The sequence below is a fragment of the Capricornis sumatraensis genome, chromosome 23 (genome assembly GCF_032405125.1).
Source record: "Capricornis sumatraensis isolate serow.1 chromosome 23, serow.2, whole genome shotgun sequence".
NCBI classification, from domain to species: Eukaryota; Metazoa; Chordata; class Mammalia; order Artiodactyla; family Bovidae; genus Capricornis; species Capricornis sumatraensis.
In genome coordinates this window covers 7,811,581-7,828,963 of record NC_091091.1, presented here as the reverse complement: position 1 = coordinate 7,828,963, position 17,383 = coordinate 7,811,581, and the positions used below count along the sequence as shown (strand labels likewise).

General features: G+C 39.1%; 1 protein-coding gene across 2 annotated transcripts in view; it reads left to right on the top strand.

Annotated features, from left to right (window-relative positions):
- The window catches only part of PRKG1 (protein kinase cGMP-dependent 1), a 1,398,992-nt gene that overhangs the window by 1,366,850 nt on the left and 14,759 nt on the right, over positions 1–17,383 (top strand). For both annotated transcript variants that reach the window (XM_068961335.1, XM_068961334.1), the window contains exons 11-13: positions 3,832–3,971; positions 5,389–5,478; positions 17,156–17,297. In XM_068961335.1, coding sequence (XP_068817436.1) covers positions 3,832–3,971; positions 5,389–5,478; positions 17,156–17,297 — 372 coding nt within the window. The remainder of the gene's footprint in view (positions 1–3,831; positions 3,972–5,388; positions 5,479–17,155; positions 17,298–17,383) is intronic.

The window sequence follows — 17,383 nt, the reverse complement described above, 5'->3', positions numbered from 1 at the left end:
GTTGCCATTTCCTTCTCCAGGGGATCTTCCTGACCCAGGGGTTGAACCTGCATCTACTGCATTACACGTGGATTCTTTATCACTGAGCCGCCAAATAATTAATTTGGCTAATAGGACAAATAAAAAGCAAACTAAATTTCACCTTAAAATTTTTCACGGATTAGTTTTGTGAAAACACCTTCATAATAAAGCACAATAGTTTAGACTTACTTAGTGCAAATTGTTGTAATTTACTCAGAGTTTGTGTTGAAATTAAAAAAAAATAAGGTATTTTCTTTAAAGATATGACTAGTGTGGTTCAGCCTGAACTTGAATAGGCTGTTATCCTACTGCACGCAACTTCTCAAGGTCTTTGCATTCATGGAATCCTAATAGGGTGGATTCCACTGTACTAGAATCCTTTGAGAGAGTCAGAATAAATAGCTATTCTGATTTAAAAGAGACTCTAAAAATTTTTCCATGACCAGAGTCATTATTTTCACTTATCATATAGGTGAGATATGCTAACTGTACAAATTAACCATTTGCAAAAAGTTAAAAAGAACTAAATCAACTAAAAATCTCCCTAAGAGACCATTGTTAATGTATCAGTGAACACATTTCTATTGGACACTTTGTAAATATATTTTGTATTTAGATGCAGATGGACAACTCTCCCCAAAATTCAGTTGACATCCTAGAGATGATGTTATTAATGTAGTAGGCTGTGTGGCTGGGAATAATACCACATCTTAGTCATTCAAGGAAAAATGAAGGTTAAGAAAACATGTTGTAAGCGTAAAAACTGAAAATTCAGAGCTGAATTATATAGATATTTGGTATGTATATTTTCTCTGCCATATCAGCATATGGAAATCTTTTCTTCCTTCTTATGCATAAGGGCAGTTTTGGAAAGAAGGAAAAGAGTAAATGCTATATACTTGTCATTTATAAGTTCCCTTGCTCTATCCTGTTAAGCTCAGATATACACAGTACGGTGCTAAGGTGCCAGCTCTCTTGTGGCTTTGTCAGGGGTAAGTCATCATGGCTTATTTCACTCTTTCTTTGATTCACTTAGTCAACAAATACTTCATGAGCATTTATTCTGTGTCAGGCACAGTGAACAAAAACATCCCCAGTCTTGGGTTGCTTACAGAATAGTGAAAGGAGACAGATACTAAACCAGCAATCAGAATAAATATTTGGTGTGATAAATACAGAATAAATATAGCTTGTGATAGAGCTATAGAACACTGCAAAAGGGAAGGGAGTAGGTGGTTCTCTTTTATGTAGACCGGGGTGAGGAGACACTTTCTAAGTAAGGAAACATTTGAACAGAGAATTTAGGAAACTGAGCAGCAAGCCTGGAGGATAACTGTGGGAGAATATTTAGGCAGGCATGGGCAAATGGCCTGAGGTAGGAGCTTGCTTGTTGTGCTTAAGGAGCAGCAAGGTATCCAGTGTGACCTGAACACAGTGACCCAAGTGGGGAGCGAGGCTCACAGGGAGCAGGAGTTCAAATGAAGCAGGGCCTTGTAGGCATCTGTGACAGTTTTGTCTTTATCATGAGTGAGCTGGGAAGCCACTGCAGTGTTTGAGCACAGAAACGACATGATCTAGCTTTGTTTTAAGGATAACATTTGAGCTACCCAAGATACATGTAGAGAGACAACAACAAATGCCCGTATGGCAGTACTTTCTCATGTAAGGTCACAGTTAACTCCATACAGTACGTGGTGGTATCCTCAGCCAGAACTGGGGCTCAGAGAAGTTACTCAGCTGACCAAGAAGATAAGAGACAGAGACCTTAAGTGGAGTTAGGATTGAAGTCCAGACCTGTCACCCTAAAGCCAGAGTTCTTTCTTCCTAACCTATACACAAGTTAAAATGTTAACATCTCTAGAGAGAGTAATTGTTACATTGTGTGACCTACTTTTCACATTTATCTGGGTAAGACTCTAAAGAGGGAATATGATCAGATTTCTTCTCTGAATGTTAATACTGTTTTTTAACTTGTTATTATATATTGTAGTATAGCTGATTAACAATATTGTGATAGTTTCAGGCACACAGCAGAGTGATGCAACCATACATACCCATGTATTCATTCTACCCCAAAACCCCTCCCGTCCTAACACTAACATTGAGCAGAGTTCTCTGTACTATACAGTAGGTCCTTGTTGGCTATCCATTTCAAATACAGCAGTGTGTACATGTCCATCCCAAGCTCCCTAACTATCTGTTCCCTCCTCATTCCCCCAGCAACCATAAGTTGGTTCTCTAAGTCTGTGATTCTGTTTCTGTTTTATAAATAAGTTCATTTGTATCATTTCCTTTCAGATTCTGCACATAAGGGATATTCTGTGACATTTCTCTTTCTCTGACTGACTTCACTGTAACAATCTCTAGGTCCATCCATGTGAATGTTAGTATTCTAACACAGCTCATTTTTCATGCCATCTTTCTTCTCTGTCCAGATTTCTTTTAGAAGTGAATTTTCACATTTTGTATTTTACTCTGAACTATAACTGAGTTCCTTTGCATCACACTAATCTATCATTTCAACAAGTATCACAAACGGCATAGAGGGCCTTTAGCTATTTAAGGCATTTTCAAATATCCATTTTCCCTTCTAACCTGTCATAGATTCTCAAATGCTGGCAGCAAACTGAAGCCTCTTTATCTGAAGTATCTTCATGTTTTCTTCTAAAGGCCTTGCCACATTAATGTCTTCTCAGCTGAATTCAGCCTGTCCATGTGTACATGAACAAGACACTGAGAACCTTCACCATCCTTGCAGCTAAAGCTGTAAGCAATTCAAACTTCTGTTGAAAAGCAGAAATGGCTCGTTGTCTTATTTCTCCAGCGCTTTCATTAGTTCACAAAAACGTGGGCTGTTTAGTATTATCTTGAGGATTCTTTGTCCTGAGAGCACTAGATGATAGCTTATGTTAGGTGATTAGCTCTGCTCTCTCTCCTCTTTACAAGTCACCTTGTTGAATTCTTTGTAAAACAGTGAACACTAGCACCTATATTTGGAACGGCATCTGGAGGACCCAAGCCCCTCCAGAGTCACCAAGAACCAAGAGGGGCTGCAACAGAGGCCTGGAAGCACTGGGGACACCAAGGCTCAGCTTAGGTCTCCTAGTTAGTATAACCACGGAGTAAAGTTCAAGGTCAGAGAGGATTAAAGCCATCATACCTATTTTGAGAAGAAAAAGGAAAGTAGTTTCCAAAATCTTTTGAAAAACAAAAAAAATCTTATTACCATCTCTTTTTTCTTTAACTAGAGAGAAGGGAAAGACTGAGATAAAAAGAAGTAACAGTACATAAATTTTCAGTCTCAGCAGAGACAAGGGTCTGTCACTGAATTAAATAACTCTAGAAGTGTTTGTGGACTAGACCTAAAGAGGAAATCATATAGGACCATATGGCCTTACTTTTTCAAAACTCACTAGAAGTAATAAAATTAGAGAAGAAATTAGTTTTTATTTCTACTTTTCTGATTCAAGGAGAAAAATGGTAAAGTATACTCAAACACATAATATGAAATGACATGAAATAATACAAAGAGAATCAAATACACTTGCCCTCTTCTAATCCCAGGGGGCACAAAATTAATTGGGAATCCAGTTGATGAAAATGTGTCAGGTCCAATGGAATGAGACTGGGCAATGTCTGTGAGTCCTGGATTTCAAATCCAGCTCCAGACAGCCTTTATCATGACACAGGCGATATTCGGGGCATCATTTCAACGCTCTATGCACCTGTTAGTTTGGAGCTAAGAATGCATGGTTATATTAACTCTGTAGATTTTTTTTTCTCACTTACTCCCTTCTGACTTTCTTTAAGGTCCAGTTAAAAAGTGAAGAATCCAAAACCTTTGCAATGAAGATTCTCAAGAAACGCCACATCGTGGACACAAGACAGCAGGAACACATCCGCTCGGAGAAGCAGATCATGCAGGGGGCTCATTCTGACTTCATAGTGAGGTAAGGACCATAAAGAAGGCTGAACACCAAAGAACTGATGCTTCCGAACTGTGGTGCTGGAGAAGACTCTTGAGAGTCCCTTGGACTGCAAGGAGATCCAACCAGTCAATCCTAAAGAAAATCAGTCCTGAATATTCATTGGAAGGACTGATGTGGAAGCCTCAATACTTTGGCCACCTGATATGAAGAGTTGACTCACTAGAGAAGCCCCCAGTGCTGGAAAAGATTGAGGGCAGGAGGAGAAGGGGGCGACAGAGGATGAGATGGTTGGATGGCATCACCGACACAATGGACATGAGTTTGAGCAAGCTCCAGGAGTTGGTGATGGATAGGGAAGCCTGGCATCAGGCACAACTTAGCTACTGAACAACAACAAGGACCCTGCCCAAGGGTTCAAGTCCCCCATTCCAAGTGGGAAAGCAACCGCTAAACTCTCTATCATGTGCGCTCACTGTTGTACATTAGATTCACACACAAAAAACATATTTTTAAATCAGATTTTAAGAAAGTTTTCACTAAATAAGAAAGCACTAAAATATTGATTTTTTTAAAAATGAGAATCAGATTCTGAAAAAAATCTATGTTTTTCCTAAAGGAAAAATCAGACTTCCTAATGTTCCATTTTTATTCTCCGTTATTCTGGAACTCTACATAGACCTCTGGTACTTGAAAGACAAATTATTAATACCAAAACTCAAACTATTTTACCTTGAATATTCTTTATTTCAATATTTTTTGAAGATTTTAAAAAATGAAATGACTGTTCCATCTCAGTGTTTTGAGAGCACTCATAGAGATGGCAGTGGGATTTTTTTTTTAATATATGCAGAAGATTTTCTAGTTAATTTGCCAGTGGCACTTGCTGAAAACAGGGTATCACAAGAATTTAAGTGACCAATGCAAAATATCATACACACCTGTACTTTAAAGTGTCATCACTGTATATCCATGTTTATGCATGTTTATGTTTATGCATGTTTATGACCAGTAAATAGTGCTCAAGAGGCCATGCTTGAAATGTTAGCCAAATTGGAATTAGAGGAATCCCAAAAAGTCCTCTTGGTCCATAATCATTGGGATTAAGAGAGCATGGTGACCCACTCCAGTAGTTTTGCCTGGAGAATCCCTTGAACAGAGGAGCCTGGCAGGCTACAGTCCAAAGGATCGCAGAGTCAGCAATGACTAAAGCAACCGAACACAACACATTTCAAAGGAGAATCTATGCCCTACAGTGTATAAATCATAAACATAACCTCCTTTTCCCTCTTTATGAATTTAGATCCTTCTCAGTCTTTTAATAAAATTTCAAGTTTGGCAAATCAAGAGTAAGACTATAATCTGGGCAATGAAAAATATTTACATGCTTTTAAAAAACAGTAATGTTTATAATTCTTGTTTTTCTGTTTGCAATTCACAGATTATACAGAACATTTAAGGACAGCAAATATTTGTATATGTTGATGGAAGCTTGCCTAGGTGGAGAGCTGTGGACCATTCTCAGGGATCGGTAAGTTTTAAGGAATTTTTATCATGTCTGTGAAAATGTAGTTGATGGTGATGGTTTGTAAGGAGAGTGAATTATTATAAAAGACATTTACATTTTATATGTGCTTCTATTTCAAAATGTAAAGTAACTGTGGGCCACAACCCATAGTTGGCCACTATACACATATGATTTAATGTGAATACGAAACTTACTGTTTCAGATTTGTAACCAGTGATATAGGATTAGTCCATCTTAAAAATGGTACCTGTCAAGGTACATACAGAGGCCTTAGTTTAGTGTGAATATCATAATCAGACAACTGTATGCCCAGAATTCACTTCATTGCTGTTAACGATGAAGAGAATTAAAGTTATTTTACAGTTGCAATCTGTATTAACGGTCATTGAATTGTTCTACTCATTCTCGAGATAAGAATTCTTTCCAAAGTAACTTTTTTCTTTACTTTTACATTTCTCTTTGGTTTCCCTGGTGGCTCAGATGGTAAAGAATCTGCCTGCAATGCGGGAGACCCAGGTTCAATCCCTGAAGAAGGAAATGGCAACCCACTCCAGTACCCTTGCCTGGAAAATCCCATGGACAGAGGAGCCTGACGGGCTGCAGTCCATGGGGTCGCAAAGAGTCGGGCACAACTGAGCGACTTCACTTTGTTTTCATTCTTTGATTTAAAAATTAACAGAATTTCCAGCCATCCTTTTCATTCCATACCTGATCTTGGGAAGAAAATGAATCAACTTATAAGCAGTATTTCATCCCACCAATCTAACTTAGATTTACTCCTTTTTTGCCCTTTCAGGACAAGTAAAGCTGGTCTGGTTACTGCCTGTTTCTTTTAATAATGCAAAATTACTTTTCTAATTCCTATTTATGTAACTAACAGTCTTTAAAAAATAATCTATAAAATGTTCTGGAAGATTAACAACCTTAAATGTTTACTTAAAAAAAAAACCTGCATATTTTCTGTGAATGATCATTCGAAAGGCATCTTTGTTCCTTTGAACATTCATCTTTAGACATCTCTTTATTTGTTACAGTCTCACCCCACAGACTCTCCTTCATCAGGTAACATCTTTGAGACTCAGGGATAGACAGCCTTGATGTTGCCAGAAAGCCATGTTATTTTTTTGACAATTTGTTATTTTGTAGATATCCCCAAATAGAACAGCCAGTTCTTTATAAACTATTGCATTAAAGTCTCATTCCTAATTATATCCTCATGGTACCTTCCTGTCTTTGTGCCCTCTCAGGTCTTTTATTGCCTTACTTGTATATGTCAGATGGATTTCTTTTCACCTCATTGTGTCTTATTACGCAAATATTTTCTTAAATTCAAGATAAATAAACCTACTAGGGAATATACCATTTTGGTGTGAGGGGAAAGGGTTAAACATCTGTACTGAGCTAGTATGTCACAGCAAATTATTTCCTTCTCCAGTTAATATTTGGGTACAGATTATATGTGAGGCATTGTGATAGAGGCCAGGGATAAAATGGATAAATCAAATAAATGTGGTCCCATGCCTCATAACTTACAGGCTATTGCACAAAGTTAATATTCTGATTTGTGAGTTAACATATGGTCTATCCTAATATGCTTCTACTATCTTGTTTTTGACCTGACCTTTCAATCCACTGAAGTAGTTGAAATCTCTTCCCTACTTTATTCTAATTAGAATAGGAGATTTACAGGTAGAAGTAAATATTAAAGCAATTATAAGCCACTTAGGCAGAGTAACAACTATCTTAAACTCCTACTAACTTCTTTAACAAGACACAACAATAAAAAAAATTTTTATAGTTAAAAAAATAATTAAATGTTAACCTAAAGTCCACTGAAACATGCATAGGCATCAATGTTCAACTTATTTTTTGAAATAAAATATTTCATATTTCTCCTTACTTACTTTGATTCTTCATTTTTTTAGGTACATAATGCTAGCCAAGGCTTACAAGTGAGATGTGTTTTTGATCTATCAGGGTAGCAAAGGAATGCTATTAAGAAGTAGCTTATCTGCCTGGTGGCTCAGCGGGTAAAGAATCTGCCTGCAATGCGGGAGACCTGGGTTTGATCCCTGGGTTGGGAAGATCCCCTGGAGGAGGGCATGGCAACCCTCCAGTATTCTTGCATGGTGACTTTCATAGACTGTATAGCCCATGGGGTGGCAAAGTGTTGGAGAAGACTGAGCAACTTTCACTTCACTTTCACTTGGGAGGAGAGGACGGAGGGAGATCAGTGACAGTCCTTTCTCTACCTCTACCAGGCTGCTTTTTGAACCTTTCCTTTGTTCTCCCTTTTATCATCCTTGGGTTTGGGATACAAGTTGCTAAGTCTCCCCAGTGTTTTAAATACTCCTCAAGAATGCATGCTCTGGAGAAACAGCAGTTACCTAATGTTTCCTAAAGATTCAGACATTAAAAGCAACAGAGCTAACACGTATGAAATAATCTCAGAGTCGCTGTTCTCTGCCAACTTTCTCTCTTATATACATTGGTAGCCTTATTACTTTTATTCAAGAGATTTTTTTTTTCCTATTCAAGAAACTGCTGGAGGAAAAACATACTTTTGGATATCCAGGCCCCAATTAATACTGTCACAGACTGGCTTTCTCATTGCTGTTTAAACTGGGGCAGAAAATCCTAAACATTAATTGTTAGAACCAAAAGAAAAAGAAAACTATGTTACTAGTCACAGTGTATATAAAATATCCATATTCAAAACAAACCATACTGTTCAATTTAATTTTCCTCTCATGTCCCAGTAAATAGTAGTAAGGGAGAAGCTATTCTGAAAGCATAAAGAAAATATACTGGTTGTCAAGTTAATCTGAAGAAAGGCTTGTGTGACCCCTGAGCCTCAGGGATTTAGCTCAGGAAGTCTCTAATAGCAATGGCATCCTCCTTGTTTTACCTCCCAGCTGAGCTGACCATTTCTTGCTTCTCACTCTTTCTTCTCATCAGCATAGAAAAAGAACACTGGGCAGTTTTTTATTTATTGTCAAAAAGTAATCCCATGGATGGAGGAGCCTGGTAGGCTGTAGTCTATGGGCTCGCTAAGAGTCGGACACGACTGAGTGACTTCACTTTCACTTTTCACTTTCATGCATTGGAGAAGGAAATGGCAACCCACTCCAGTGTTCTTGCCTGGAGAATCCCAGGGATGGAGGAGCCTGGTGGGCTGCCATCTACGGGGTCGCACAGAGTTGGACACAACTGAAGTGACTTAGCAGCAGCAAGAATTGATACCGTATTTACAAACAGGTTTTGAGGACTATTAAATATTTTCTCATCTTTGAAATATGAACTATGGCACTGAAAGGTTAATTCTTGCAGTTATTTCCCTAGTTTATTCTTCATTAGATATCATGTTTTATCTTCTAGTTTATAACTTTTCCCCACAAATTCTGTTCCATGATTTGGAATAGATTGGTGCAAACTGTATTCACCTCTCCTCTATAACAGTTACAGAATTAGCAACCCTTGCAACTTTCTTAAAAATGTAAGTGGTTAATATGGTAAGTATATACACTTATGTTAGGCTATATTATATAGCATTAGTATTTATATGTTACATATTAATGTTACTAGTTTATATATTATAATGAATATAAATATAATAAGCTATTAGCATTTTTTAAAGTATATGTTCAGTGAAAGTCACTCAGTCGTGTCTGACTCTTTGTGACCCCATGGACTATAGAGTCCATGGAATTCTCCAGGCCAGAATAGTGGAGTCGGTAGCCTTTTCTTTCTCCAGGGGATCTTCCTGACCCAAGAATCGAAATGGGATCTCCTGCATCACAGGTGGAATGTTTAGCAGCTGAGCTACCATAGAATATATCAAATAAGAAGCCATAATTTTCACATCTCATTTCTGGTCTTTACTCTTCCTGGGTATGTTTTATAAACCAGCAAGTAACTTTATATACATTCTCCTTTTTTTCAGCTACTTTATGGAAGGAGATTACTTGAATTCCATCTTAGATGACCCATTAGGTGGAAATGTGTCATTTCTTAGTGTGGTTGAAATTACTTTTAAGGAAATGAGTATTTTCATGATAATTTAGCCTCCCTAATTTAAAAATTGGCAATAAACCTGTAGCATGATGCTTCAGGTTTATATACTCACTAATGAAAAGAAGGAACTTATTCTTCAATAAGAGATGCTTTGTCTTTTTCATCCTGCCATTTCAGGACTTGGTTTATGACAAGCTGATTAAACACAGTGATTAAATTTTAAGTATATTAATAAGTATACATAACTCTTAGAAACAGTGTCAGACTTTATTTTTGGGGGCTCCAAAATCACTGCAGATGGTGACTGCAGCCATGAAATTAAAAGATGCTTACTCCTCGGAAGAAAAGTTATGACCAACCTAGACAGCATATTCAAAAGCAGAGACATTACTTTGCTGACTAAGGTCTGTCTAGTCAAGGCTATGGTTTTTCCTGTGGTCATGTATGGATGTGAGAGTTGGACTGTGAAGAAGGCTGAGCACCAAAGAACTGATGCTTTTGAACTGTTGCGTTGGAGAAGACTCTTGAGAGTCCCTTGGACTACAAGGAGATCCAACCAGTCCATTCTGAAGGAGATCAGCTCTGGGATTTCTTTGGAAGGAATGATGCTAAAGCTGAAGCGCCAGTACTTTGGCCACCTGATGTGAAGAGTTGACTCATTGGAAAAGACTCTGATGCTGGGAAGGATTGGGGCAGGAGGAGAAGGGGACAACAGAGGGTGAGATGGCTGGATGGCATCACGGACTCGATGGATGTGAGTCTGAGTGAACTCCGGGAGTTGGTGATGGACAGGGAGGCCTGGCGTGCTGCAATTCATGGGGTCGCAAAGCGTCGGACACGACAGCGACTGAACTGAACTGAACCCTTGAATTCCCAGAATCAAATTGTTATTTACTGCCATCTAGCTAAGATAAAATACCTACTCACTCCCACAGAGGATACAAGAGCCTTTTCCTTACTTGTTAATTGAAATGACCCAACTGTCAAGGCATAATTTATTATTTCAGAGAGCTCTATAGGGCAACGATTTATTTCTTTAAGCAACTTTCTGTTGATAAAACAAGCTTTCATTTTTGTTTTAAATCAAATTTACACTGTCATTTCCAATTCTAATGGTAATTTTTCATTGTGAATCAGCCTAATGCTATGCTTTTTGACTGCTTTCCAGAAGTGTATTTTAAAATTCAGATTCCCTACATTGAATGTTTAGTGATGAAACTGTTTCTGGGAACATTTTGTGTGCATATATTATATTGACTTGTCACATAACATGAAAATGGATTTGAGACAAATTTTTATTTAATTTTTAAAATCAGTTGCAAATATATATATATATAAAAGATACTCAATCCAGATCTGAAGAACTAGAAACCAGCTTTCTAGAGCTGTCCAAAGTCCAAAATGGCTCAGAACCAAGTCATCCAACTAAAGACGCAATGATATACGTCAGTCCTTCATGGTGGAAAAAGGAAGGTTTTGTTTGTAAAAGGATAATTTTCACCTATACACTTGTGAGAGGCATGGAGGAAGTGAAAAGAACAGAGATGAGCAGAAAAGTCTTCAGCGCTGACTCAAAGTGAGCCCTTACAGTGAGAAACAGCAAATGTCTCAATAATAACAATAATTAGAGTTGCAAACTCCCCACTCCCATCCCCAAAAGACGGTCCTGTATCAGTCACTTTTCCTGGATTAAGACACTGGTGACACTAAAGAAGAGTTTTTGATGCTGCCATTCCCTCCTCCAGGGGATCGTCCCAACCCAGGGATCAAACCTGGGCCCCCACATTGAAGGCAGATTGTCTACCATCTGAGTTACCAGGGGAGTCCCTCACACATATACACTAACAGCAGCTATTTACTGAGTACCAGATGTGTGCCAGCCACTTATTTTAATACACACTGCAAATTTTTTGTACCTCCACAACAACCCAAAGAGAGAATTTCTGTTATTAGCCTCATTTTGAACACGACAACACTAAGACCCAGAGAGGCACAGTTAGTTGTTTAAATAGTAAGTGGAACTCAGGTTTCAGTCCAGGACTTCGCTTCAGAGTTTACATTACTAACCTTTCACCTCCTCTGATGAATCTGAGTTTCTAGTGATTGTTTTATATTTCTGCTAAATATGAATATCATTCAGCAGAGATGCCATGAGAAATTGACCTTTCATTAAGTGTATTCTCTCTTTACACCTTGGTTCTGTTTTATTAACAATGGAATATTAAGGAAAACATATCCGTTGCTCAGCATTGCAACGGCAGAGGTAACTCTTCTAACAGGAAGCAAGAGTTGTAGGCTTTGGAAAAGGCCCACCTGGTGGCTCAGAGGTTAAAGTATCTGTCTGCAATACGGGAGACCCGGGCTTGATTCCTGGGTTGGAAAGATCCCCTGGAGAAGGAAATGGCAACCCACTCCAGGATTCTTGCCTGGAGAATCCCATGGACAGAGAAGCCTGGTGGGCTACAGTCCATGGGGTTGCAAAGAGTTGGACATGACTGAGTGACTTCACTTAGTTATTACATTGAAGTAATCAATTTTCTTATCAAAATAAGGCATGTAATGTGAAAAAAGACAAAGCCCAATTCCATGTACTGTTTTCGTTTGGATTTTTCTTTGCAATGCTCTCCATTGAGAGGGGATTGAGGTTGTATACAGCACTCTGTTTAAAGCTGTATATTAATCAGCTACACATCAGTTCAGTTCAGTTCAGTTGCTCAGTCATGTCCGACTCTTTGCAACCCCGTGAATCACGGCACCAACTCCCAGAGTCCACCCAAACCCATGTCCATCGAGTCGGTGATGCCATCCACACATCTCATCCTCTGTTGTCCCCTTCTCCTCCTGCCCCCAATCCCTCCCAGCATCAGAGTCTTTTCCAATGAGTCAACTCTTTGCATCAGATGGCCAAAGTATTGGAGTTTCAGCTTCAGCATCAGTCCTTCCAATGAATACCCAGGACTGATCTCCTTTAGGATGGACTGGTTAGATCTCCTTGCAGTCCAAGGGACTCTCAAGAGTCTTCTCTAGTTCAAAAGCATCAATTCTTCAGTGCTCAGCTTTCTTCACAGTCCAACTCTCACATCCATACATGACTACTAGAAAACCATAGCCTTGACTAGACAGACCTTTATTGGCAAAGTAATGTCTCTGCTTTTAAATATGCTGTCTAGGTTGGTCATAACTTTCCTTCCCAGGAGTAAGTGTCTTTTAATTTCATGGCTGCAATCACTATCTGCAGTGATTTTGGAGCCCAAAAAAATAAAGTCTGACACTGTTTCCACTGTTTCCCCATCTATTTCCCATGAAGTGATGGGACTAGATGCCATGATCTTACTTTTCTGAATGTTGAACTTTACTAATTCAGACAAATGATATCTCAAAGAAATATGCTGCTCTTGATAGACAAACATAATTAAGGTCAAAGAAGAAAGAACCCTTAAGGTACTACTCTGTCTCTTTTGCAATACACAGGATTATATAGTGTCAGGGCTTCCCGGATGGCTCAGCAGTAAAGAATTGCCTGCAATGCAGGAGACTTAGGAAACATGGGTTCAATCCCTGATTAGGGAATACCTCCTGAATGAGAAAATGGCAACCCACTCCAGTATTCCTGCCTGAGAAATCCCATGGACAGAGGAGGCTGGTGGGCTACAGTCCATAATGGTGCAAAGAGTCAGACATGACTGAACACAAATGCACGTAATTGCACAGGATTATATAGTGCTAGTTCTGCAAAGATAGCTCCAAGTCAAAAGATAATCATAGCATATTCTATACCATTCATTTCCTAACATAAATGCAGTTAGTCAACTGAGCATGCACACATTCTTAATGAAGCTTTTGACTGTCCTTATAAGTTCAAATTGTTCCACTCAGGTATTGTTCTAGAAGGATACTAGGAACTTAGTTATTATAGTTAAGATTCTAAGAAGTAGATATTACTTAAGCCTCAAATTGTGTTTCAAGAAAAGACATTCCCTTTGGAAAGAGCTAATTATTTCAGTGACAGCTAGGGGACATCAGTAGTTGAAATGAAGACTAGAACTTTCTGGAGGAGGCTACCTATTTCTAAAACATGACTTGAAAGATGGTTGCCTTAGCCTTAGAGTCATTGATTAGTTTTGCAGAATAGCAGCCATATTCTACTTTTTACTTTGTTAGAATTTACTCCTCAGCACTGAAAAAGAAGCAAATGTGGGCAAAATGCAAACGGGTATCAGTGACTCTCATGATAGCAAATTCCAGGTCTCTACTTTGTATGTGCCCCTAAACCTGCTCTCCTGTTATATCTTAGCCACCCCAAGAGCTACTGAGCTAAAGTTCACACTAATTTTCTTGAATTTTCATGAAATTATTTAATTTCATTTACTACTGTATGAGAAAGAAGGGAAGGGAGAGGCAGTTTATCTTCCTAAGGGATTCCATGGTGGGAGGATGGGGTAAAGTTTAAAAGTTTTGCCCTAGAGCCAAGGAGTTAACATTAGATGATAAGGTTTTTCCTTTTTTGTTATTTCATTAAATAAAAACACACAGAGAAAGATAGACAAAGAGCTTTGTTGCTAAACACCATAATTGAGTTTAAACATCCCTTTCCAATTAATTACCTTTTTCCTTCTTTTATGTTTTAGCTCTATCTTGTGGCTCAGCTGGTAAAGAATCCGCCTGCAATGCGGAGACCTAGGTTCAATCCCTGGGCTGGGAAGATGCCCTGGAGAAGGGAAAGGCTACCCACTCCAGTATTCTGGCCTGGAGAATTCCATGGACTATATGGTCCATGGGGGCGCAAAGAGTCAGGCACAACTGAGTGACTTTCACTTTCACTTTCCATCTAATAAGAAGGCGAAGTGAGAAATAGATTTAAGGGCCTAGATCTGATAGATAGAGTGCCTGATGAACTATGGACAGAGGTTCGTGACATTGTACATGAGACAGGGATCAAGACCATCCCCATGGAAAAGAAATGCAAAAAAGCAAAATGGCTGTCTGGGGAGGCCTTACAAATAGCTGTGAAAAGATGAGAGGCAAAAAGCAAAGGAGAAAAGGATAAATATAAGCATCTGAATGCAGAGTTCCAAAGAATAGCAAGAAAAGATAGGAAAGCCTTCCTCAGCAATCAATGCAAAGAAATAGAGGAAAAGAACAGAATGGGAAAGACTAGAGATCTCTTCAAAAAAATTAGAGATACCAAGGGAACATTTCATGCAAAGATGGGCTTGATAAAGGACAGAAATGGTATGGACCTAACAGAAGCAGAAGATATTAAGAAGAGGTGGCAAGAATACACAGAAGAACTGTACAAAAAAGATCTTCATGACCCAGATAATCACGATGGTGTGATCACTCACCTAGAGCCAGACATCCTGGAATGTGAAGTCAAGTGGGCCTTAGAAAGCATCACTATGAACAAAGCTAGTGGAGGTGATGGAATTCCAGTGGAGCTATTTCAAATCCTGAAAGATGATGCTGTGAAAGTGCTGCACTCAATATGCCAGCAAATTTGGAAAACTCAGCAGTGGCCACAGGACTGGAAAAGGTCAGTTTTCATTCCAATCCCAAAGAAAGGCAATGCCAAAGAATGCTCAAACTACTGCACAATTGCACTCATCTCACATGCTACTAAAGTAATGCTCAAAATTCTCCAAGCCAGGCTTCAACAATATGTGAACCATGAACTTCCTGATGTTCAAGCTGGTTTTAGAAAAGGCAGAGGAACCAGAAATCAAATTGCCAACATCCACTGGATCATGGAAAAAGCAAGAGAGTTCCAGAAAAACATCTATTTCTGCTTTATTGACTATGCCAAAGCCTTTGACTGTGTGGATCACAATAAACTGTGGAGAATTCTGAAAGAGATGGGAATACCAGACCACCTGACCTGCCTCTTAAGAAACCTGTATGCAGGTCAGGAAGCAACAGTGAGAACTGGAGATGGAACAACAGCCTAAGTCTGAATAGGAAAGGAGTATGTCAAGGCTGTATATTATCACCCTGCTTATTTAACTTATATGCAGCGTACATCATGAGAAACGCTGGACTGGAAGAAACACAAGCTGGAATCAAGATTGCTGGGAGAAATATCAATAACCTGAGATATGCAGATGACAGCACCCTTATGGCAGAAAGTGAAAAGGAACTCAAAAGCCTCTTGATGAAAGTGAAAGAGGAGAGTGAAAAAGTTGGCTTTAAAGCTAAACATTCAGAAAATGAAGATCATGGCATCCGGTCACATCACTTCATGGAAAATAGATGGGGAAACAGTAGAAACAGTGTCACACTTTATTTTGGGGGGCTCTAAAATCACTGCAGGTGGTGATTTCAGCCATGAAATTAAAAGACGCTTACTCCTTGGAAGAAAAGTTATCACCAACCTAGAGAGCATATTCAAAAGCAGAGACATTACTTTGCCAACAAAGGTCCGTCTAGTCAAGGCTATGGTTTTTCCAGTGGTCATGTATGGATGTGAGAGTTGGACTGTGAAAAAGGCTGAGCACCGAAGAATTGATGCTTTTGAACTGTGGTGTTGGAGATGACTCTTGAGAGTCCCTTGGACTGCAAGGAGATCCAACCAGTCCATTCTGAAGGAGATCAGCCCTGGGATTTCTTTGGAAGGAATGATGCTAAAGCTGAAACTCCAGTACTCTGGCCACCTCATGCGAAGAGTTGACTCATTGGAAAAGACTCTGATGCTAGGAGGGATTGGGGGCAGGAGGAGAAGGGGATGACCCAGGATGAGATGGCTGGATGGCATCACTGACTCGATGGACGTGAGTCTGAGTGAACTCCGGGAGTTGGTGATGGACAGGGAGGCCTGGCGTGCTGCAATTCATGGGGTCACAAAGAGTCGGACACGACTGAGCGAATGAACTGAACTGAACTGAACTGAGCACAGGAAATAGATATGTCTGTCTTCCTGGCAGAAGTTTCAAACAGAAAAATACATAGGGACTTCGCTGGTGGTCCAGTGACTTACAGTCTGTGCTCCTAATGTAGAGGGCTCAAGTTCGATCCCTGGTCGGGGAATTAGATCCCACATGCTGCAACTACAAGTTCAAATGCCACCACTAAGACCCAGCACAGCAAACTATCTAATGGAATAAATATATTAAAATAAAAAGAATACTTAGATTGTGATATGCTCTTAACAGTAGCATTGTAACTCATTTCCAAAGTGGTTCTTTGAAAACATTAACTTTTATTCACCTTCTCAGGAATTATATCTGTTATTATTTAGAAAGATTCAAAAAGCAAGCTAAGAATAAATATGACTATACTAATACCCTCTTCTTTAAAAAACACCCCTTGGTAGACAGGGTCTGAAATAGGATTTGCCTCTCTTCTGCCTACCTCTCTGTAACTGTGCCTTTTTAGACTGTAGTGGGTTGTTGGGGGGAATCCAACATGAAACATGGTAAATGGCTGACCTCTTCTTCAGTGTATTCAGGAAGTTAGATTTAATAATCTGACTCATAAGAGCAAACAATTCCTTAACTTAACCCTTAACTGGTTTTTAAAACCCAATACAGTGTTAGCCATATGGCATTTGGACAGCAGGGCATTGGTCTTTGGGGTCAAATTTTGACATAGGAATAGAGTGAAATAAGAAATTCAAACTTATTAGACAAACTAATTTCTGTCATACTTTTATTCCCCGTTTTCTATATCTCAGGGGGTCGTTTGAAGATTCTACAACCAGATTTTATACAGCGTGTGTGGTAGAAGCTTTTGCGTATCTGCATTCCAAAGGAATCATTTACAGGGACCTCAAGCCTGAAAATCTGATCCTAGATCACCGAGGTTATGCCAAACTGGTCAGTATGTTTCACACATGGTTTCTGCCTGCATTTTAAATACTAGTTTTTGAAGCTGTGTTCATTTGTGAACATTACAATCTCAT